Below are 24,514 nucleotides of genomic sequence, written 5' to 3' on the forward strand. Positions count from 1 at the left end.
ATCGTTCAAAAAATATCTGGCTTTAGCTCTCAGAGAAAAACATTACAATTAAAGAAGGATGGAAATAATTGAGGGAGATGATTGGAATCATGAATTCACTACTTTAGAAACGAAGAAGTTGAACTCCAAAAAAATATAATAATTTGCAAATTTCTTTCTCTTGAGAAGTTTGGACAAAAAAGTCACATAAACACAAAAGTTTGTAGCCATGGGGATAGATTTATAGATGAAAAGCTGTAGACACTCCCAGCTGCAAAGAGTACATAAGAAGGAACTTCGGAGCTAGATAAAAAAGAAGAAAACATTCTTCAGGACTTTAATAGCCGATGTCTTTAGTGTTTTTAGAGAATAAATGATGATACTTTAATGGTCAATCATGATATCTTCCTTTCTATACCAGAAACGATGGAAGAGAAGGTGGATAAGAGACATAAGAGAAAATAGCAGTAGATTGGATTTGTAGAAGGAGATTCGAACGATGCGAATTCATTGAGGAACAGTATTTTTGAAAATGGCATATGATTTTATGTTGTAAATATTATAATTCATACAAACATTTTTTTATCTTTTACTTATCCTTAGATTTTACAATTGAAGGTTTATTGGCGGCAATAGACATGTCTTTTGCACACTTTACTTTCAATTCCACGGTCTGTCACGTACTCCACATGTAATACCATCATCTACGTTCGAGTCTTTAATGACCATCTCTGATCGGCTTAGAACTTGACTCCATATAATGATAATTGAAGCTATTATGAACCAATCCACATTCTTGCACATAGAGTACCAATTTACTTGAACATTATAACCCTTTTTTAGGATGCGTACAGAGTGGAATTTTTATCTGAAGGTGTCAGATGAGCCCGTGGTTTCATACTACCACATTCAACTTGGCAAAAATATTGCAAATGAAATAATGCACTATTAACATGCAACTTCGTTTTGATAAAGTGAAAGAAAGCATAATTGCAGAGCCCCATATTAAAGCATATTTCAAATAAGGCTAAACAATTTTTCTTCCAAATGAAGCTTGCATCAATAGTAGCATGAAACTGATCGGTACCATGAAATCGAATAGTGTACAATCTACATGACTTAATTTTACGGCCCGTTACTTTATATTTAGTTTTTAATTTTTAGCAGGGTGACCTGAAGGAGGATCCTGAAGGATATTGCCTACCTTTTCAAGGCGTCACCTTACTCTTAGACATTTCTAACTTAACAGAAAGTGTAACATTTAATGCTAGATAGCAAAAATGATTTATATTTGAAAATATAATTTAGGTCTTTGAGGAGCTTGAAGCCAGCTATTCTGTATGACTCAATGCTTAAAAGAAACCACCAGTATTTTGCAATAAAAAATTGTTTAATATTTTTTTGTTTTACCGTATTAAATTTCCTAAAAAGAACTCTCCATGATGCGTATTCAAGTCTACACCAGTATTCATTTTTTACTTTTGCTCATCCTATTAGAATATATTTCGAAGTGATTATGAAATTCTTCGTAGTTATTCTTTTAATGTCTTCTAAGTTGCTTTTTCTTCACCATTCAGACAAGTGAAGAGACCAAAATAACCTCCTCAAGTAAAAAGATTATTTTGGTATGCTGTAAATATCTCACTCTAAAACAAGGTTCCAAGAAATTACCAGAAAGACTTCAGATAAGGAAGTCAAGATGATGGAAACAAATCGCTTGCAGCAACTTCTATAGAATTCTATATTTTTTCTTTTTGTTTTTATTGAATTCTATGATTTATTTTACAATTCTATGGTTCTCAGGAAACAATGTACCTGCAGTACTGAAATGAATTGAAAATGAAAATAAGCCAAATGAATTGGAACTTCAATAGCACTAAGTAAATGCTTAAAATGGATTAACTGTGTATCAAACCTTCAGCTCAAAATAGGAATTATTTGACTTTTCACTTAAAAATCTTTGAAGGGATATTTGCAAGGAAAGAAGCAAAAATTGGGCTCTAGATCTAAAAACAAATAATTACGAAATTAGAAAACACAGTTTTTGTAGAAAATTATTATATTTAAGATAATAATTTTCTTTTGTAATAAAATAAATTAATTTTAAAAAGGAGAAGTTGAAGCAACCAGTTCTACTCTAAATATTTCATATATTATTTAAAATGAAATATTACTTTAGGAATAATAACAACTTTACTTATAATGTTTAGGATTTGTTTATATATAAATATATATATATATATAGTACTTATATATATATAGTACTTATATATATATAGTACTTGAATAATGTTCATTATTATTTTATAATAATCATTACAAAAGGATGTTTCACAATATTTAAATCATGGTTCTATAAATTATGAATATTTATATTTTGTAACCATCAATTTGTAGACACATAACTTCTGTAATGAAACTTTTTTGATAAAATTCAACATGAGAAGATACAATGTGTTTATATTATGTTACACAGCACAGAAACTTCTGGGGCACATTTTTAGAAAAACAAAGGGAATTTAAGAACTAAAATTTTAGAAATTAATTGTAAAGGAACTGGTAGCTTCTAATTTAAGGAATTCCATTGCTAAAACCCATTTATTTTCCGTTCAACTTTAAAAGCTTAGATATTATATTGTTTTTCAAACATCACATATTTAAATTCAAATGGGGAGCATTTTAATATAATTAGCAGCTAGGAGACCTGGGTTCGAAACCAGCTGTTGGCCCTTAGATTTCCTATACCTATGGAGCTTCTTACAACCCACTGTCTGGCGATGGAGATAACTGTAAAGAGTGAACACTGTCCACAGACCAGCAGAGCATTGAAAAAAAATTCGCGCGCCATTGTCCTTAGATGTACACTCGGCTTAAATTAAACAAAAACAGAAAGCTAAGAGTGTTATGTACACAATTTTTGATAAGTGATAAAAGATAACCTTGATCAGCACAATGCTTTTTGTTAGCATCAAAACCTTTTAGTGGCAAGAAGTGATGTTAGAAAGAAATATAGATTTAGGAAGGCCAGTTTAAGTCTTTAGGGAGAAGCTTTCGAATCAAATCAGCCAAAAATTTGGAACTCATGCGGTAAAATAGAGTCGTTAGATGCTATTTCCAAAGTATGGAAAGATAAAAATTAGAAATAGGACAATGCCTAATGGATGTACAACTCCGAAGGATAAATGGTATTGAACTTTAAATATGTATTACAAATCACGTTATTAACATCTATTACTTCTTGTAAATTGCATTGTTATTAATAATTTGAGATTTCTTGGCCTTATTACATGAAAGTGAAAGTATTATTGTTTCATTTCACAATTTCCCCACATGAATTGATTCTCCTCCGTCATTAAGGAGGAGAAAAAAGAGAACTCATACAAGTCGTGCCATATCGTTCTGTTCCGGTCAGATGATGGGCGATTTCCTTCTTCTCACCGTGGCACTGCTAAGTCCTCACGTGATTTTAATGATGTAACAAATAACCCAAGGTCGTCTCTAACGGGCTAGAGAGCTACAATCTCACAGTACTAGAATGAGCAGCAGGCAGGTCGCTTCGCCTGACTGAAAGTATTATGACATTAGTTCCGCTCTTGTTCTTCTTCCTTTTCTTCAATATTATGTAAAATTCCAGAAGGCGAAAGAAAGTAAGTTAGTAGGAGTGTCCTGAGGCGTGAAGTCCGCTAAGCAGATAGTTTTAGTCCATTCCATATAGGTATTTTTTTTTAGAAGTGCAGTAAATTTAGGCCTATTTGTCTAGCATGACTCACTTTAAAATTTTTATGGAAACAGTAAACAAAAACATCAAAAAAGTTCTCTTAAAAAAATAAAAAATGAATGCATTATTTATAATGTGTAAGAACAGTAATTTCATGAATAATTAATAATTACAATAATTAAAACTGTCCGGTAGGACAGTTGTATAAGGATTGATCGTCAAAAAGTGCACGAAAAAGCGTAACGTTAAAAAACACCCAACTTTGACAATTTTTTTCTCTTTTTCTATAAAAGATAAAATTCCCAAATTTTCTTTAAAATATAGGGCAAACCCTCCTTTATAACTGTAATTTTTTTGCAACCCCCCAGACCTAATAGATTTTGAGAAAAAAGTTGCCGAAAATGAGCAAAAACGGCATTTTCAGAAATTGTTGTTGTTGTTCTTGTTGTTGTTGTTGTTGTTGTTGTTGTTGTTGTTACCTTTTTTGTAAACTACGTAGCGCCTAAACGCGAGAACCGATTTTCATGAATGAGGTGACATTCGATTCGGAATTTTATGTAGATGTGCCTTTTGGGGGTCTCGACGCTGTACACCGAATTAGAGAGGAGTTAGCCCCCTTTATGTAAGGCCCCCTTCAAAATTATTATTACTAATTACTCTGTAAATCATAGCCCGATTTTGATAAAATTTGGTAGGATGATAGAGTTAGGGCTCCCCTACGTAACATTAAAGCGGCGATCTGCTCTTACACTAGTTAAGGGGAAGTATAGCAATCGTTTCAAATTATCGACAAGTGAACTGATTTTCATGAATGAAGTGTCATTCGAATCGAAATTTTGTACAGATTTGCACTTTAAAAGTCTCGTCGCTACGCCTCAAATGGAGGGGAGTTTGCCCCACCCAAGTAAGGCCGTTTCTAAAACTATTATTACCAATATTTCTATAACGCTTTGTCCGATTTTGATAAAATTTAGCACGAAGAAGTGATTAAAGCTCCTCTACATGGCTGTGAAGTGCCATCATGCTCTTACACCTACTAAGAGGAAGTACTGAAATCGTTAAAATTATCATTGGGTGAACCTATTTACATTAATGAATTGTCGTTCGATTCAAAATCTTTGCCTCTTTGCCTTTTAGGGAGAAGTACTGTAATCGCCCGTTTATTTTTCTTACTCCTCTTAAAAGGAAGGTCTGAAATCGCAGTTTAAATTTGCTTTTTACGTACAAATACCTTCCTATTTTATATAAAAAGGCTTTCTCAAAAAAATTGTTATTGAGGATGGTTTGGGGACCGCAACTATAATCATTCTTTAAAAAGATCTCTCCAGTGGTAGTTACGGTTCCTACTTAACACCTTATCAGGTTATAATGTTAGAATTGCTTATTCCAAATTTAAAAAAAACAGTAAAGCAGATATGTAACTTAGCAAAATAGACAAAAATGAAAATCTATCCAAAAGGTACAAAAATCTCCTTAACAAAAACTTACAGTTTAAAAAGTTAAGTATAAGGGTTGATTAAACGCCAAAAGGTACACAAATCAGCAAGTACCCAACATTTCATTCAAGCTTAGTTGATATAATTTAAGTAATTTTGCTGCATTAACTTTTCCTTCACATTTTTTAGAATTTATTAGATGTCACAGAACCTTATGCTGGCCATTTTCATCTACAAAAAATTTGTTGAAGTAGCACTGTAGATTGACTGTAATATCTATTAATCTATAATAATCAAACTATTAATTACAGGTTAAAAAGAAAACGTTATAAAAAATAAAAAAAATTACGAGGCTACAAAATTTAAAAACTTTTTTAAAAAAATGCTTACACCAACATACATCAATGATTTCGATTATTTTATTTTTAATAAAAATCGTCTGTTTAAGTTCATTCTTCGATTAAAGTAATTGTTACTTTATGTAGTAGTCAAACGTTTATAATAATAGGTAATAATTATCTGGCTTTATAGAAAATAATATAGTTTTCTTCAATCACACTCTCAATGTAGCTGTTCTTCTCACAATGTTATATATATGTTATGTAATATAAAATAAATAAGTATTGCATACTTTTAGGACAGATAATTATTCCAGTATTTTACTGTAAGTAAAATTAAATTACAATTGAGAAATGAATAATTGTTGAATAATCTACTTGTTATTAACTGTGTGTTATTTGTGCTCACGAATATTTCGGTTAGACGAATTCAAGTCTGAAATATTGTTTTAAATCCTCCGTGATTCAAATTTAAACAGTAGCCGACTCTAACTTTGTCTTTTTCTACTTTAACATGCATGTATAAGATGTGACAACTTCAGAATAAAGGGCATATTAAAGATAAATCAGAAGAATAATAATTATTTGGAATAGAGTTAAAATAAAGTACCTATTTAAAAACGAAGATATAATATACATTTTATCATAATTATAACCAAATAATATTATGAACGAACTGGCCAGCATAAGGGTCTGTGACATCTAATAAATTCTAAAAAATGTGAAGGAAAAGTTAATGCAGCAAAATTACTTAAATTATATCAACTAAGCTTGAATGAAATGTTGGGTACTTGCTGATTTGTGTACCTTTTGGCGTTTAATCAACCCTTATACTTAACTTTTTAAACTGTAAGTTTTTGTTAAGGTAAGTATCTGGGAACGATGATCTGTGAGAGGAATTATGGAACATGCTTAATCACCTGGTGCTCTTCCATACCTTACTATGGATTCCAAACTGGTGGAACATCATAGATAACATAATTTTATTATTATTTAGGTACTTAAGTTATTAGTGTTTAAAAAATTTAGACAACCATCATGGCAAAAGAGACTGAGGAACTTCTTTGACTCTGTGTTGAACTAGAAACAAATCAGATTCTGGAAATGCTGATCCTCCACTGATGCAGTTTTCACATTAGAAAAGCTTTAAGTGTGGATAAAATTTAAAAATATACTTTTTGTAAGTTGATTTTTCATGAGCCTTTGATTGTGAGGACAAAGAAAAGTTGGGAATATCCAGGAGGCATGGAATTCATTGTTACCTTTATAGAAATGATGTCTTGAAAATCAGAACCATGAATCAAAGAGTTCTAAAAGGAAACTGACACTTTTAAATCTTTATTTATATCACTTACTATGATCCTCGGACAGACTCTCTTCGTAACGGCGTCAAAACCATTACCAGTTTTAATAGTGAGCAGAGAAAAAAAATCTTTTAAAAATGCTGATTATAAGTCAGTTATTTATGTATAATTTGTAATAACTTATTTGCTTCATTGTAATTTCTCAGCAAAAAGGATAACAGCTCGCTGGGAGCGGAGATCCTAGGTCGAGTCAATGTTGACGTTGCCCCTTAGATTTTCCCTTCTTAGGAACTAAACAGCTCATATCCTTCATCTCTGCAACAGGTAAATATCCTTCTGAGAAGACAGTGGGTATCAATGACCGAACTGTTTCCAGATTAAATTACAATAAAAATTGATTTCAACAGAATGAACGTACGTAAAACAGTAGTGAATGAAAATATCCTTGAACTCAATCATTCAACCATGATCAATGTCATTGATAAATATTATTATTCTTTTGTTCCACATCTACATTAAACATTTGAAATAAAATACATAAAATGATGAATGCTATTAACTGAATCATTTCCAGAATATAATTACGATGAGTAATAATAATACTCTGTAATTGAAATAAATCTATTGTTTATTCCACAGAAAATTTCGACATTCATTCAGTTGATGGAATCTCATTAAATATACTAAAATAAATTTAATTTTTACCTGACAAAAATTAATTAATACAAAGTCTTTAAATAGATAATTGATCAACATTTGCTTTTTGAACTTAATGAACTCCAAGGTAGAGGGAATGGATGTAGAATTGCTACAAAGTATTTTCAAAAGTAGGAAATGGATAGAAATTTAATTCCAGGGATCCTCGACTTTACTGAAATCCGAAAACCACGCATGTGTCTGCGAGATATGTAGTTGTTTGAGCAACTGAGGTTACCAAACTCCAGTGTTGCAGCTCAGTAATTCAATCACGTTAAATCTGAGTAGGTGTATCTAACTAATTTATATTTTTTAAGATTTTTGGCATTGTTTATTCGGAATATACCAATAACTTCCAAAGAAAACTTCCGTTTTTCGTACCCACAAGGAATACAAACCTTTAATGAGGCTTCCTAAGGTTGAATCCTATTTGATTTCTTTTTCTTTGTAGTACTAACCACTGTTATTTTTGTTCCCCAACCCTTAAAATAATTAATTCGAAAATGACATCAAAGTTAAGAGAGAAAGTAAAGATTGCAAAAACTAAATTACCCTAAATCATTCACTATGGATAATACTAATTAATAGGTAATGGGGCACCCAACTAGGTCACAACTTCGGTACGTGGTTATTGTTAAGTATCGGCCTGCAAGAGTTACGCCATCATAGATCACGTGTTCTTTTTTCTTTACATTCAACAAAGTAATAGAGTTCTTATTTAAACGTAGATTATTATTTCTTGTTTTTTCGTTTATTGTAATTTAAGTTAATATAATAATTATTACAGATAAATGGTTCCTAAATAGGGAGGAAAAACAAATTTAACTAGCTTTATCAGATGTAAAATGATTTCTACAACAATTTAACAATGTGCAATAATAAGTAATTATACAATAAAAACTGAGAAAAAAAATTGAAATGTTAATTACCAGAGAGATAAAGAGTAATCACAACATTCGTTTTTAACAGAAAACATTAATAATTCTGATTAATTGGTTATCAGCATAATTCAATTATTTATCTTCAGAACTATCATGCAATCATCCAGAGGTTATTAACATCCCTTCGAGCTAAAATTAAACTGGAATAGCAGGTCACTTAATGAATGAAATCTAACCACACTTTATGAAGATTTTATTTAAACTTGGTATTCTTATGACATATTTTTCCACAACATTAAATTGAAACGTTTTTTGAAAAAAATTCAATTAGGGCACCTTTGGGAGAGAGTGTAAGTAGACTTCTTTTTATAGTGTATTGCAGTCTTACGGCTTATTTTATATTAATAACTACTTCAACTGCAAATATACTTAACTCGAATAAAATAGTAATATCGCACAATAAAATAGGTATAGCACTTCAGATCAGAGATTGGCATCCTCTTTTTATTCCTAAAATTATTAGGTATTATATTACTACAGAGTTACTAAAATTGCATTATTAAACATCTAAAATTTAAAGTAGTATTTAAATTCTTGACAAACTAAAATACTGAATTATAGAATTCCTGAACATTAAGATTTTTTTACTATTTAACCTTAAGAAGCAATAACGTTTGTTACGCTTGAACACTACTACCTTTTTAAACTTCGAGGAAGCTTTTTAACTGAATTGAGCGAACATTCACGGGCACCTAATGAACTGGAATTAGTAATACGAGGTGTGGCTATAAATAACGAGAAAATAACGAGACTATTGCTATAAAACATTTTATTTTAAATTTATACATATTTAGTTATTACCACCTTCAATATACACTCCTCCTCTATCCCTACAACGCTCCATTCGAATTTACCATTGTTCGAAACAGTGCTGGAAGTCTTTTTCTGTGAGCTCCTGCATGACGCGTGCCGCTTTTTCTTACACAGCTTCAATGGACTGAAATCGTGTCCCTTTTAATGCAGATTTGACTTTTGGGGAACAGATGAAAGTCACATGGGGCCAGGTCAGGCGAATAAGGCGGATGGCTTAAAACTGGGATGTTGTACTTGGCTAGAAACGTCTTAACAGACAATGCAATGTGAGCCGGCGCGATGTCTTGATGGAGAACCCCCGTGACTTGTTCTTTCACAAATCGGATTGTTTTTTCCTTACTCTTTCACGGAGTTGAGCAAGCACCTCACGGTAGTAATGTTGATTTTGATCGATATTTTCAACGTGGAAGGGCGACCCGGGCGATCATCGTCTCTGACGTCTTCTCGGCCATGTTGGAAACGCTTGAACCACTCAAAAACTCGCGCACGTGATTAACATTCATCGCCATAAACTTCTTTTAATAAAAGATAAGTTTCAGTAGCGGTTTTACCCAGTTACTTATATTTTTGTATTCAACTAAATTAAGTAAAAAGTGGCCAAAATTGTATCCAAAAATCTCAGTAAAAATTTAAAGTTCTGACGCCATCTTTCGTCAAAATTGGTTTAAGAACTAAGTTATAGAACTTAATTTCAAAGTGTGCCCATACTTTCACCTGATTCCAATGGGAACATACATCAGCACAGGATGTCCCCTTCTTGTTCATAAAGATTATAATGGAAGGGAGCCAAGGAAGATTACATAAGTAGACTCTTAAGGAGCGCCGTCCAACCTGCTATGTACAGGTTGTTGTATTCAGTTTGTGTTCCTAGCTCTGTAGTTGTCTGACAACCACGCAACATGCAACAACTTCACAAACAACAATGCTGCCAGAAATTTAGTAAACTATGGAAAAGTAATTGTGCCCAGTTGGTAGTAGTACTGCTATTAGTGTTACTGACAGTTGCTCCTGCTGAGGCAGTGTTACCAGTTAATGCTACTCGTGAGTAATTTTTTATTATTTTTTTGTTAATATATTTTACTTTTTATTTCTTTAATAATGGCCGTATTGCGCACAAGGTTTGTCACGGCGTATTGTCTCTAAGAGTATGGCTACTTATGTTACGACATAATAGTATTATATCATACGGCGGCCGTAACCACTAACATGCGTGAGGTTGCCCTCAAAGGCCTTGTTGCAAGTTATTCTCCGATGTCCCATGATTTCGCCAGCTCTCCTTTAAAGTAATTATTGTTTTAATCCATTATTTCACTATTTAATACCACATTGGTTTATTATTGATTTAATTTCTAGTACAAGAAAATAAGAACTGAGGATTTTGTCTTCTTTATGTAATTTAAATGTAAAAGATGTTGAGGAATCAGTGAATTTCTGGAATTGAAAACCTCCAGTGGTCTTCTTACATTTAAAGAACACTAAATAAATCGAATTAAACCGGAAGTATTTTTCTTCAAACCACCATAGAACCTCATATTAATATCTAGCATTGCTAAAAGCATTTGCATTATTACTTTTATTGACTGTTAACTATTTTCTATTTAATATAACAAATTAAATTAATTAGGTCTAAAAAAAAAAATACGTACTATATTTATTGCCTATTACATCATACTTCAAGTTTGAGGTCATGGAACTGATCAAACATTTTAAAAATAAGTTTTCTTCACTGTAGCTGGTTTTAGAGGAAGTTAATTGCGTTCGTTTCATTCTTTTTAATTTTTAAAATTGCGCAGTGCATATTTTCGAGCACAAATACGAATAAAAAGGATTCTTTGAAAATGTTGGGAGATTTAGACTGAATTCACTTTCTACCATAACTCTTAGTCTTTTGGTGTTCTTTTTCAGATTATCTATTTTCACAAAACTGTCATTACAGATGCCTGCAAGGCGTGTTGTTCGACTACATAATGTAGCTATAGAAACCAGCGTAGATAAAAGTTTTATTCTAAGTTTGCTTGTGCAAAAGTATTATCTGCTAATTAGTGAACTAGACTAGGTTTTATTAACTAAAATGATCTTTCAGAGGAGGTAGCGATTTTATTTGCTTGAGGACTTTCTAATAGTTGGTCGTTTAAATTTGGGGAAATACTCAACATGTGCTGTACAGTTTTTTCTTCTTTCTGATCTATACTTTGCATGTATTGTAGTTGTTCGATAGGCGGTAGCTGTTTAAAGTGCTTGCAATCGTCCGAATGGCATCGTGGAAGAGCAATATCGTATTAGACTTAAGCCAGTGACTAAAAATGGACTTTTTTACCAGCCTCTGGTCTGAGATTGCAAAATTGCGATGACAATCTGTGCATTTATCGTTTTGTTGACTGAACCAATGTAGGAAACCTCCCCGTCCGACTCATTGCGATTTTGTCTTAAATGCCTGGATTCCCAGACTGAACCAAAACTGTTACTAAGCCCACCTGATAATCATTATCTAAATAATGCCAATTATTAATGTTCATTTTACAACTTAAGTAGATCATGATGTGGTTTAAATTATATGGTTAAAGTATTTTCAGAAAGAATCTCATTAAGAAAATATTAGTGCTGAATCCTTAATGAAACAATAGTTTCAATAAAAATTATAGGATTTCTCAAACCAAACCTCTTCCTTCTAAAACAAACATACTGGGAGAAACCCCTGCGTCTTACCAAAAGAAATAATGAAGTACCTTGAGGGAAAAATTGAAAGTTTTTAATATCTACTAAAATGAAGGACATAATTTTTTTTTGGAACCGCAGAATCTTCGCCAGGTTTCAGCTAATTCAGATGATTGTATTCAGTCTGTTTCTTTGAGCCTCTGGGAAAAATCTCATCCTTTGAGTTTCTAGTATTTCGATAGGAGGAATAAGTTAAGGTTTTGTAACTACTCATTATCTATTTTAAGTCATCAGATAAAAGAAAGTCATTCTTTTTCATTCAAAGATGAACTCCCACATTTCTGACAGCGAGAAGTTCCGCAGTTGCGAATATGAATTCGCTAAGGCGTCTACTTCTATTCAGTTCCAATTAAGGCTCTTTCATTACCACATCTACTCTTTTACCAAAAGAAAACCTAAGGTGATTCTGGCATGTGTTAATTTGATGAAACAGAAACGTAAAGCTGATAAAAAATACATCAGGGAATTTGCAGTTTCGGTTATCCTTGTTTTATATTTTGTAAATGTTGAGAACGTGAATTTCATCAAATAGCCTTTAAGGCAAACCTAAAAACTACTATCTGTGCCTTTCAGAATTAGCCTAAAATTAATTTTCTTGGGGGAAAAAAAGTTTTAAATGAATGAGTTGATTTAAATAGATACAAAGTTTAAGCACAACTGAAAAATTGATTCAATTTCACTTTCTGATTCCTTTTTTATTTATTCTAACTGATGAAATCCACTTTTATTAATTCCATAAAACTCAATGAATTTCCAAATTAGTGAATGAGGTTTAGGAATGGCTTTCTAATCCAAATTAGTCCAAAAATGGATTAATTTTGAAGACAAATGACGACAGTTTACGGTTCAATTTGTGATCTGTTGTTTTTTTTTTATCTGTAGTTTAAATTTGCTTCGACTCCCCAAGGAATTACTAGGCAGCTTCGCCGATTTGAACACATCTAGTCTTAGTTTTGTGGTACTTATTGTTTTTGAGGAGGATCCTTTGAAAGTTTAAGCGTTTGGTTCGGTACCAAAGGCCTAGTCAGGGCTGTAATATATACATTTAGTTTAGATAAGTCTTTGGTTGTCCAGAGTTAGTAGTCTTTTAGTTGTCACAAGCGTTGAGTTCTCTTTTCTTAAGACGTGAATAAGGATTCTAAAAGTCTACTGTCAAACGTTAAATACTGGTGAAAGAATTAGATTAGACAGTAATGCACAGGATGATCTATATTATTGAATTAAAATACCTCATTTAGTTTTTTTAAAAACGCAATCAGACTTAATTTGTCAGGAAACAATTAAGTACTAAATTGCAATTATTTGGTTGACTTAAGTTTCTTCGCTACTATTCTCAAAATAAATCAATTAAACCCTTATTATTATAGAAATAAATAATCAGAATTTAAATAAATGAATTTGTGTAAAATAAAACATAGCAATCTAGTTTTATATCAGTGGAGAAATTAAATCAATGATGCAAAGAATATTTTTTTAAACCCTTAAGCAAGTGGGTGAACAACGCTTTTCTGCACGGCCTTAGAAAAACAAAATTAATAACTGAATCACTTATTTCTTTCAATTAAGGCACCATAAAAGCATCGTATATTCATATAAAAAAATTTCGCGAAAATACCAAAAGTCCAAAAAATTATTTCTTCATGTTTCACAAAACGTTCGCTAACTTTTTTGTTTTTGGCGGGACAAAAAAGAGTACATTTGTGACTTATGTAATCGTTGCTAATGAGAGAATGAGTCAGCATTTCTGGTAAAAATCTTAGATAATATCCCTAACTTCAGTTGGATACACTTTTTCACTGAAATTAATGTTTAACGGTAATCAGGTTAAAATAGCTTTCTATTATTTAAACATAACCCAGATTTCTTAACCACGAAAAAAAACAAAACGGTCTGGTTAGTTGTTAAGGGATCACACAGAGATAACTAAAAGAAGAAATGGTACCTTAAACTGTGGCTTATCACTGGACGAGTTCCGAACTTAATTTTTTGTTACAAGTTTCTGTTCTAAAGCAGCAAGGAATGGTTTTTATCGAAATAAATTTAAGCAATGAAATCTTTAACTAGGATAAAAGCAACTACTTGAAATTAGTACTAATGGTTTGTCGCATAGACTATGATGTAGAAATGTGATGTGCAATATAATAGACATCAACAGGTGATTTGTAATATAATGATTAATCAATATTGCTTAATAAGCTATTTTATGTGTATTTAAGTATGTGTGGAAGCTACTATTTGTCAGTAATGTTAAAAAAACCTTCTTCAGTCATTTCTAATCTTAACTGTTTATTTACATAAACAAAACATTACATTAAATCGTAAACAGCAGTTAGTTATTGTGCCAGTTTTACAAATTTATTTTTGCAACTCTCCTTTTCTTGGAGGACAACAAAATGGCTTTTATTTGGGCTTTAACGTATCCTCCTTCATTAACCATTAGCAGTAGTAATTCGTGAACAATACTTTAAGGGAATAGCTCATTTAGTAGCGCAGAGGGCTAGTAATCCTGGTGTGCTACTATTTTCCTTGCTAGAGGCCATATATTGCTCCCTGACCGACATAGGCGACAATGGATGATTCATGTTCGGAGGCTGGCTTTACACTAAGAAAGTTTCGGCCGATAATGACATTAAATGTTTAAGATGTTACACTTAAGACTATCTTAGACGTAAGCCAGGCTTTCGATCGTGTTTGGCATCCTGGATTACTGTTTAAACTAAAAAAGCATCTACCCTCAACATACTACCTCATTCTGCGCTCCTATCTTTCAGATAGGTTCTTTCAAATTAGTACTGGCTCAGCAATCTCTTCTTTCTCGACAGTGGGGGGCGGGAGTGCCTCAGGGGAGTATACTTGGCCCCGTTCTCTACACAGTATACACATCAGACATACCTGTACAACCCTCTACACTACTCTGTACATATGCAGACGACACAGCCATACTAGCCACAAGTACACATCCTACATCCGCTTCATACAAATTACAGACACACTTACATAAAATATCATCCTGGGCAAAGAAGTGGCGGATTAAAATGAACCCACAGAAATGCCAGCATGCCACATTTACTCTCCGGCGGGGCTCCTGTTCACCTGTCCTCTTCAACAGCAATCCTCTTCCTCATACAGATCTGGTGCGCTACCTTGGGCTCTACATAGACAAGCGACTCACGTGGAACCCACATACTAGACTTAAAAGACAAGCAATGACGAAACGTGCAAAACTGCTGTACAGACTTCTTGGACGACGCTCCAAATTACCCATAGAACTCAAACGTTTAATATACAACACTATTCTCAAACCTATGTGGACTTACGGACTAGAGCTGTGGGGTTCAGCCAAACCTACAAACATACGGACTATACAAACATTTCAGTCAAAACTCCTCCGACAGATAGCTGACGCACCTTACTACGTGACTAACCTCACCCTTCACACCGACCTCAACATTCTCTTCATAGACCAACAAGCCAAGACTAAATATCAAAAATTCCATACTGCTCTCTCTACTAACTCAAATCCTCTTGTACAGTCTCTCGCCTCCTCTGACATCCCTAATACTCCTGACGACTGAATGGCCCCGCGACTTCCTTGAGGTCTGAGACCTAAATCTCTCCTCTCTCCCAATCATATTCTCCTCCTCAAGTTTCTCCTCTCTCAGTTAGAGAGTGCTACCGCTGGGTAGCTTCTCTCCTCCTGCTCTTCCCGCTCCAGTTCATCTCATTCACCTCCTATTTACTTATTGTATATATTTATACAGCTTGTAAATTACAAAATAAATTAAAAAAAAAAAAAAAACACTTAAGACTGAATTAGGTATAAAGATAAAGGCTTTAAACCTTTTTGTTTACAATTCAGGGCATGCACGCTCATTGATTACAAACACGAGCACTAAAGATGATGTTAGTTCTAGGAACGATGGATAATATCGATAGAATCACAGAGAAGTTAATTAAATAGCTAGTATTGCGGCAGGGGCAGTAATAGTTTCGATAGTGAATATCGGTTCGTGCTAGAGTTGGTTCCGTCCATGACCCTGATGGTAGTCGTTCCCACCAACACCAATCTTACAACCGGCCAACGGCAGTAGTATTATTACATTATGTAACAATATAATTTACTTTTACTGTCGTAAATCACTTTCAAACAATCCTTACCATCAACGAAAACAACTAAAGTTACCAATAGTTGAAAAACAAAAAACTATAAGGAACTTCAAAGATGTTTTGATACTGTAAATATATTTACTTTCCAAATTTTATAAGCTTAAACTTTATTTTAAAAAAAGTGCCAAGGTTAGGTTAGGTATATTAATCAATGTCACAGAAAATGATTTTCGTTAGTTTTTTTTTTAAAAAGACGTTCTCTACTCGTAATTATCGATCGATGAATGAGGGAAGTTTTCACTCAGGAGTAAGTGGATATTAGCACAACGAGTGGACATCTGATTGATGAAAGGAAACACTAATTTGTAAGAATTAAATTTTAAGACATAAATCCGTACTTATGAAAGTTTCATTAAGTTAGAAAATTTATTCATTTAAGTAATACTGCCAACTTTGGGTTTTTCTACAAGCTCTAAAATTCTAGCCACTCATTTAACCCTTATTTGTAGTATAAAACTCGCTGAAACCTAATTATATTGCAAATTACTGTATTATTACTACTAGAGGGAAGAATACCCACTTCATTTCCCTTAATACAATTGTACAGGAAAAAGAAAAAAAAGTTGTAGACCATCACTGGTAGTGCCAAGAGCATAATAATTTGAAAAAGACAATCGAAGGGAACATCTTTGATAATAATTAAAAAAAAATGAGAGAGGGTTAACTATGAAATTTAAATAATAATAAATATAACTGAACTTAATAATTGGCGTCATCTTTAAATTGATTCATTAAATAATTATACAATTCAGTTTCAAATGTTGATATTGTTGTGATTAAAAATTGAGATAAAGAGTTCCAGAATAAAGAGGATTGAATAAGGTATGAATTTTTAAAAGCAACAGTTCTGAATGGAGAAAAGTAGAATTGCGTACTGATTGCTCAGGTGTTTCTAAGATCTAACTGGGCCTTACTGCTGAAACATACCAAGTAAATGTTGCGGGTGTTGATTCCTGAAGAGCATGTACAAGTTGTTACCAAATAAGCACTCCTTTCTGTACCTTATATATTCAGCCAAGTAAGAATAATTTGGCCAACCCTAAAAATATTCAAAGAGGGAAAGAGTATGAGGATACGTGGGAAATAGAGGGAAAAACACTTTATCAGACTCAAAGGTTCAAAAGAGATATTTCAGGCTAAAAATTGCAATCGATAATTTAAAATGGTATCAATACCTTTCTGAAGTAGTGGAGAAAGCGGTCAATTCTCTCTTGTGTACAACAGAATCAATTACAATTATTTTCTTTCCCAACATATAGTTTTAGTATAGAATATAAATGCATAATTATTATTTTAATCTTCATTTAATTTAATTAAAAAACAACCCACTAACCTCTCTCTATATTCCAGCATTATTGTATTTGGTAAACTTCACGATACATAACACAAAGTAATGTATCATCAAAAACAACTTAATCAACTTACGAGCTTGACTACACGAAAACTTTTCAACAACTTCGTCTTCGTCTTGCTTGGGCTCCTTCAACCGGCAAGAAAGATGAGGAAAATACTATAATTCAGCGTTAGCAATTCTAATTAGACTCTCAAAAAAGTAATGACAAAATTAAAATAACATGAAAAGAAAAAGCGAAAGAGAAATCACTTTACAACACCAACATCATATTCAAGTAAATGCTGACGTAATAATTCTTCCGGGATTTATTTTTCATCAAATAACCTTATTTTATTTAACTTCCTGTTTACAAGTTAAAAGCTTGCCTAATTTTATTTAGTTTCAAGCGGAAAAAAGGCTTTAATCAATTCAACAAACATATTTTACTCCGTTATATTGTTGGGAAAAATCTGTTATGATCATTTGATCGTTTGGGTATATTTATACCCAAACCTACCAAAAATAGAATAAAATAAACTTGTTCTGATTCAGAACTTAAAACGAATATTTACGGTGAAATTCAAAATCTGCTCAATTACCACGCACTTTTTGTAAGTTGAGTAAGAGAATTGAAAAAATAACTACACGGAATAGACGATTATTTTTTTAAAAAAATGTTCCATCAACATTTTACTGGAGTCCTTTGATTTGGTAAGAGTTGGTCCCAATATTTGGATGTATGTAATGTATATTTGCAAACAATGAAATATTAAAATTCTTCTTCATATTGTGTAATAATGTAATGTTTCTTTTATACATTTGGAATTTAAATATTAATCAATTAGATAGTCAGTGATGGTCTCAGAATGGTTAAGCACGTACATGTCTACCACATGTGGAGTGTGTTTCATTGTACGCTGGAACTGATACTGAAGTAAGTTTTTAGCAGAAATGTTCGACATTGACAATCAAACTGTTGTAATTCGATGTTTAATAATTCACAATAATTTCTTTAAATTTCACTTCATCTTGATGTTTTTGTCGAATGGAGCAATGATGTTACGGCTCCCTGATTCTAACAACCCAAGAAATAAAAGTAATAAGAAAACATTAAGCTGAGGAAAAACAAACAATTTAATTGTGATTAATTATTTAAATTAAATTTAATAATGACCAAGGTTACACCGAATGATCCTGAATGTCCTGAGCGTTCGAGTCTCTTACGTTTCCTATATTTTCGATTATCACATTTTTTACATATCGATTTCTAGAAAAGCTTCATTTTTCGTCATCGGTGAGTCAAGATTTGTACACAAAAAAATGTATTGAGAGTTCTAATTAACTAACTAATTTCGTACATCGCTCACTAAGTGCCATCAAAATAATCAGGATTTTCAAAAATAAAATAAATAATTCCATGTAATATCTCTATTTCTAATTCCATCACCCAATGAAAGTACCCTTTGCTTTCTGCTTTAAAAACCACAATAAACAATTGCATTTAGGGAAGGGATTAGCTATGCGGTTAGCGTACTGGACTCCCACGCAGAGGTCCCCGGTTCGAATCCAGCTGCTGACCCTTAGATTTTCTCTTCCAAGGAGCTTCTTACAGACAACACTGTCCGGTGATGGACAGTGTTGTCTGTAACGAGAGGACACTGTCCGGAGGCCGGCATGCACTGAATAAAGCTCCGGGCGCTAATAACCTTAGATGTTGACGCGCCTCAAATCATTAACAAAAAAAAAAAAAAAAAACAATTGCACCGACTTCGCAGGCGACTATCTCTAATAATTTAAACAAACTCTTTAAGTTCATTTAAAGCACCGGAGACCAAACCGCTACGTCTCCTAAATTATCCGCCTCTAGGGTTCTCTGTCATGTGGTATCTTATAATCCTCTAGCTTTCTCTGGTTGAATGGATTCCTACTATAAGCTGTGATAAAATCTTCAGAAGTATGGGAAGGAAGAAGACAACGATGTAGTATGTGAAGGCTTCCAACTCTTATGAATGTCGTACGGTGCGCAATTAAAAAAACAAAAACAAGAAGATTGTGACTACAAGAAGGGACAATTTTGATCTTCACAGAATAACTTTTATACTTGATCGTCCTCTGAAAGAGAGATTTTCGTTTTTTGTTTTTTCTCATATAATTCAAAGTAGGTAAAAAGAAACATGCATACAATTTTTTATGAATTAATACAGGAACGGCAACAGCCTCCATCACTACCGGATTACAGGGCGAATAGTCGGATCACGCCACCAAGTTCGGGTGGGAGAACGTGGTACCACCGTTCCAGATGGAACAAAAAAGCGCAATCTTTTCTCCCCACTTCTATAATTCTTTAATACAACTTGGAACAACAGCAAGTCGCTTCCTGTGTGAGACCCAGCGCCCCCCCCCCCATATTCAATGCGCAATTATTACGAAACATAAGCGCAAAAGTGCTCATAAATTCCAATAAAAGTGGAGAAAGTAGATATGGCGCACATTAACTCTTCCATACTGTGAACAAATCTTACATGATACATCAACTTTTATTGTTTCAACTCTACCAGCCTTACAAGAAATAGTGATACAATGATGGTTCCAGCACTTTTAAATGAAGGGTTTAAACCAAAGGAACTTCTCTAGTAGGAAGAAGGAAAATCTTTTAGGGCGAAACAAAATTTTTATTAAAAAAATAGAAAAAAATGGCAAAAAGCTGAAAACGGATGTTCCAATTTGGACGCCATTAAAAGCGACCTATTTAATTTTTTAACCGTAAGTTCTTATAATATTAAAAATAATCAAATTTGTTGCGAAAATTTCAAATTCGAAATATCCGACTGAGAAAAAAAGTGAACCAGAAAGACAAACAACAAAATTTCGTTTTGAAATTTCCTGAACACAAAAAAGAATTGGTTATATTAGTTTTTAAGATTTTCTAAAAAAAAAAAATGGCTGTAGCGTACAAAATGTTCAGCTGAAGACTATAAATTTAATTTGAAAAAAATGTTCTAATGCAAGTAAAGGATTCTTCAAATGTGATGTAATATAATGTCTTGAATGAAGATTGGAGAAGGCACCCAGTAGCGACACTCCGTTAACGTGAATAGATGCACTATACTTTTATGAGGAGAGTAGATCGCGGGGCCATCTTCTCTTCAATCTCCTTGGAGGATTACCTGGTAATGTGAAGAAGATAGGTGTTCAATTAAAGGATTAGGATGAGCTGCTTAAGACATATCTCTGGTTTACAAATCACCAAGTCTGATCAATAAAATAAAAATATCAATATCTTTATTAAATTATTAAATTAAAATCTTTATTAACCGTACATTTGAACACTTGGATCCAAGCGAATCTTAATTTGTTTATTTCAAAGGTATTAACAGAAAAAAATGCTAATAATGAAGGTGAAAGTCTATTAATTCAATATAAAAAGTTAATAAATCATTATTAGAGGGGATGATAATAAAAGCAATAATAATAGTATGCAAAACAGACATGTTTACCACACTGATGAACTTTTTATCCTGTCGTGACAGAGTCAGAATGCGACATTACATAATTATTAGTAATTCTTACCTGTTACAACATGTTCACCATGTAGGTCAAGGGCTGAGACAACTAAATCATTCGTGTGTTTAATGATGTATTGAACGTTGTTAGTAAATTGGAGCCATCGTCATTATCCACGCATAATATTTGAATTTACAAACACTAATTCATTATTTATCTATAATGAAAGTTCTAAGAAGAAATAAAACTTTTGCTCGGATTATTGTTCAGTCAATTATTAATTGTGTAGAAATGTCATATCTCATAAACCCACCACTACCCAAAACTATAACCAAACTGAGCCTGAATTTTTGGTTACGTTTGCAAAATTATTGGAGAAATAAGGTATTCTCCTCTAGTTTTACTGGAAAGATTGAGAGTTTGGCTTCAGTGAATAAATAAATAAGCAAGAGGTGTAATGTATACACAGGGTAGTCTCAATCTTGAGTTGCGATTGCAAAATTAATGAAAAAATAAGGAATTCTCGTCTAGTTTGCCCTGAAATATTAGGATTCCTGCTTCAGTGTAATAATAATAAAAGCAGAAGTGGATTGTACACATTGGGTAGCCCCAATTTGAAGTTACAATTGCTAAATTAATGGAAAAATAGGTAATTCTCATTTAGTTAGACTGCAAAGATTGAGGTTTCTGCTTAAACATTTAATTAATAAGCCAGAGGTGGAATGTAAACAAAGGGTGGCCCAGAATTTGAAATTATGATTGCAAACAAAATTAATGGAAAAAGGAGAAATTCTCGTCTAGTTTGACTGGTAAGATTGAGATTTTTATTTCAAAGAATTAATATTTAAGCCAATGGTGGGCTATATAAACAGGTTTGACCGCATTTGAAGTTACGTTTGCAAAATTAATGGAAAAATAAGGAATTCTCGTCTAGTTTGACTGGAAAGATGGAGATTTCTGCAATGTACATTTCATTATAAAGCCAGAGGTTGAATGTACACATAGGGTAGCCCAGAATGTGAAGCTACGATTGCAAAATTAATGAAAAAGAAAAGGATTTCGCATTTGTTTCGACTAGAAGGATTGAAATTTCTACTTTAATGCATAAATAACTAAGCCAAACGTGAATTGTACCCAAAGAGAAGCCTGAATATGAACTTGAGAGCGCAAAATAAAAGGAAAAATAAGGAATTATTCAACCAGTTTGATAGGAAATTCTGATATTTCTGCTTAAATGTATTAATAATTAAGGCAAATTTAGAATGTATTCACGTTGAAGCCTAAACTTAATTCTCCCGTGAATTTGATTGTACACACAGGGAAGCCTGAATTTGAAGTTACGATTGCAAAATTAATAGAAAACTAGGTAATTCTCGTCAAGTTAGATTGGAAAGATTGAAATTTGGTTTCTGAGAGTTAATAACTAAGCCAGAAGTAGAATGTACTCACAGGGTAGCCCGAATTTCTAGTTAGATTGCAAAATTAATGGAAAAATAAGGAAATCTCGTCTAGTTTTACAGGAAATATTAGGTTTTGTGTTTCAGTGTTGTAGGCGCGCGAACACGCCTACACCCAGATGCTAAGGGGCCCAAGTGGGCGCTGTACGAAATAATGGTAGACAAAGAAGAATAGAAAAATAAAGAGAAATAAAAGAAAAAGGGGAAGGTACTTACCCTTTGCAAGGAGCGATGTACGTGAGGTATGTTGATAAGCTGCCTGAGAAGCGATGAGAGGAAAGGAAGCTGTGTAGCGGAAGCGTGTATATATGTTTATGTAAGTGTGTGTGTGTTGAGCTCTGAGAAAGGGAGGCAATATTTGGGCTCATGCTCAGAGAAGCGTAGCGGAAGTGGAAATGAGGTAAGCGGAAGAGTAAAGGGGGAATAGTGCAATAAGTGCACTATAAGCGGTGGAATATGCGTGAAGCGATATTCTGGAGAGTCGTTTAGATGCGGATGATGCGTACAGTTAGGTGTCAGCGGAAGTGAAGCGGGCTGAGATGCGTTAAAAGTTGCTTAAGCGTGAGCAGAGAGGCGTCTTAAGCAAGGACTAGCAGGGAACTGCATATACTGGAAAGGTGACCACATGGTCCAAAGGAAGTAGTGGGGCAAAGGGTCTAGAATATAGAAACAAAAATAAAGGAAATAGAAGCTATAGGTAGTGACGCATTTGGCATAAGAAACGGAAACAAGTTAATATAGACAGAAAGTTTAAGAGAATGAAAAGGTGTAAAATAATAACTTAGTAATTAGCGATAAGTGATAGAAGGAAATTAAGGCGGATGCGTACATTAGTACGCGCGCGGGCGCGATGCTGACCCGCGAGAGTCGGAAGCCAGCCAAACTGGCCGAAGGTCCTCGGTCACGACCGAACAAGTGTATTAAGAATCAGCTAGAGATGGAATGTGTACACAAGTTATGACTGACCAAGAATGTGGTTGTATTTTGATGCTACAATGGGTTCAATCTCTAAAGGAGTTTTTGTTATTTTTTTAAATTTCTTTGATGGACGTTATCAAATGCTTTCCTTCTACTGTTATCAGTCCACTTACTCACCTTGTGCGAGAATTTTTTCGAACAATAGTCACTAGGAACTTGAACACCGCATAAAAAGTTTGCGACTATTTTAATTTCCTTGCTTTATTATGATAAATCGTCTCTTAGTTCTCCCGGTCTATTCATATGCCAGAATGCATTCAAGAATTATAAAGCTGAGAATTGCATAAAGAACAATGGTGGATATCTGATGAATGGGAAAAGTGGCTAACTTTGACAATGCTTTCAAATGGTCTTACGAACTGAACGCAGCGATGAACTTTAAAATTTAGGTTAAAATAGACGTGTTAAATTAAAAATATATAATAGTTTCTACCAAATGAACACTGGTTCATGAACACTGGCCAAGAACACCTGAAACCGATTGAAGATCAAAAAACTAGAGCTGATTACTTACTGCAAGAGAAATCTTTTTTTGAAATGTTTCTGTTTAAACCTGTCGATTTTACTGAAGTTCATGACCTTACAGATTTCTGCATTCTTACTTTTTTAAGAAAAAGGCAGTTAATATATTCAAGACAAATTACAAACAAACTCAAAATAAAACTAACATTACACAGCTAACAGTGTTGTGTAATTGTGTACCTATGATTATGACATGAGGATTTACATAGGTACAAATAAAATATAACACTAAAATAACTCTTTTACCGTACAGCTTCAAATGTTATTTTGAATTCAGAATATACTAATTACATATTGTATATACTTCAAACTGTACGCGGCTAGAAAACATTAATGACATTATGCTGAACTTCTCCAAACTTATCGATCGACTTCCCAAGATTTATACTTGTAGTTCTGTGAAAAGCAATTATCTTCCGTATTTCCTTCAACCAGTCATCAGCATTTAGGTGAGGTGAAAGATGTGGATGTCATGGATGGAATGATCTGGGTCAAATGAAGAGTGATAAAATTATTTATAGATAGAAGACTTTGTTATTTCAAGAATTAATGTTTGTTTTTGAAAGCATGTGGCCCGCATATCGAGTTTTGGAATAAAACCGATTTAAATATC

At 33.1% G+C, this 24,514-nt stretch overlaps 1 protein-coding gene and 1 long non-coding RNA gene across 3 annotated transcripts in view; one reads left to right on the forward strand and one right to left on the reverse strand.

Annotated features, from left to right (window-relative positions):
• The window catches only part of LOC141454683 (uncharacterized), a 77,271-nt gene extending 53,921 nt beyond the window's left edge, over window positions 1-23,350 (reverse strand). The window contains exon 1 of the long non-coding RNA XR_012458882.1: window positions 22,618-23,350. This is a non-coding gene — a long non-coding RNA (uncharacterized lncRNA). The remainder of the gene's footprint in view (window positions 1-22,617) is intronic.
• Window positions 8,250-24,514, forward strand: part of LOC141454679 (protein takeout-like) — a 35,062-nt gene continuing 18,797 nt past the window's right edge. The window contains exons 1-3 of one of the 2 annotated variants that reach the window (XM_074129194.1): window positions 8,250-8,414; window positions 8,499-8,702; window positions 10,097-10,266. In XM_074129194.1, the coding sequence (XP_073985295.1) occupies window positions 10,125-10,266 (142 nt within the window). In that variant the 5' untranslated portion in view covers window positions 8,250-8,414; window positions 8,499-8,702; window positions 10,097-10,124. Of the gene's footprint in view, window positions 8,703-10,096; window positions 10,267-24,514 lie in introns of both variants that reach the window. The other variant, XM_074129193.1, reaches the window with a different exon arrangement.

The sequence above is a fragment of the Rhodnius prolixus genome, unplaced genomic scaffold, assembly GCF_049639745.1.
Source record: "Rhodnius prolixus isolate KJV_2025 unplaced genomic scaffold, Rpr scaffold_9, whole genome shotgun sequence".
NCBI lineage: Eukaryota > Metazoa > Arthropoda > Insecta > Hemiptera > Reduviidae > Rhodnius > Rhodnius prolixus.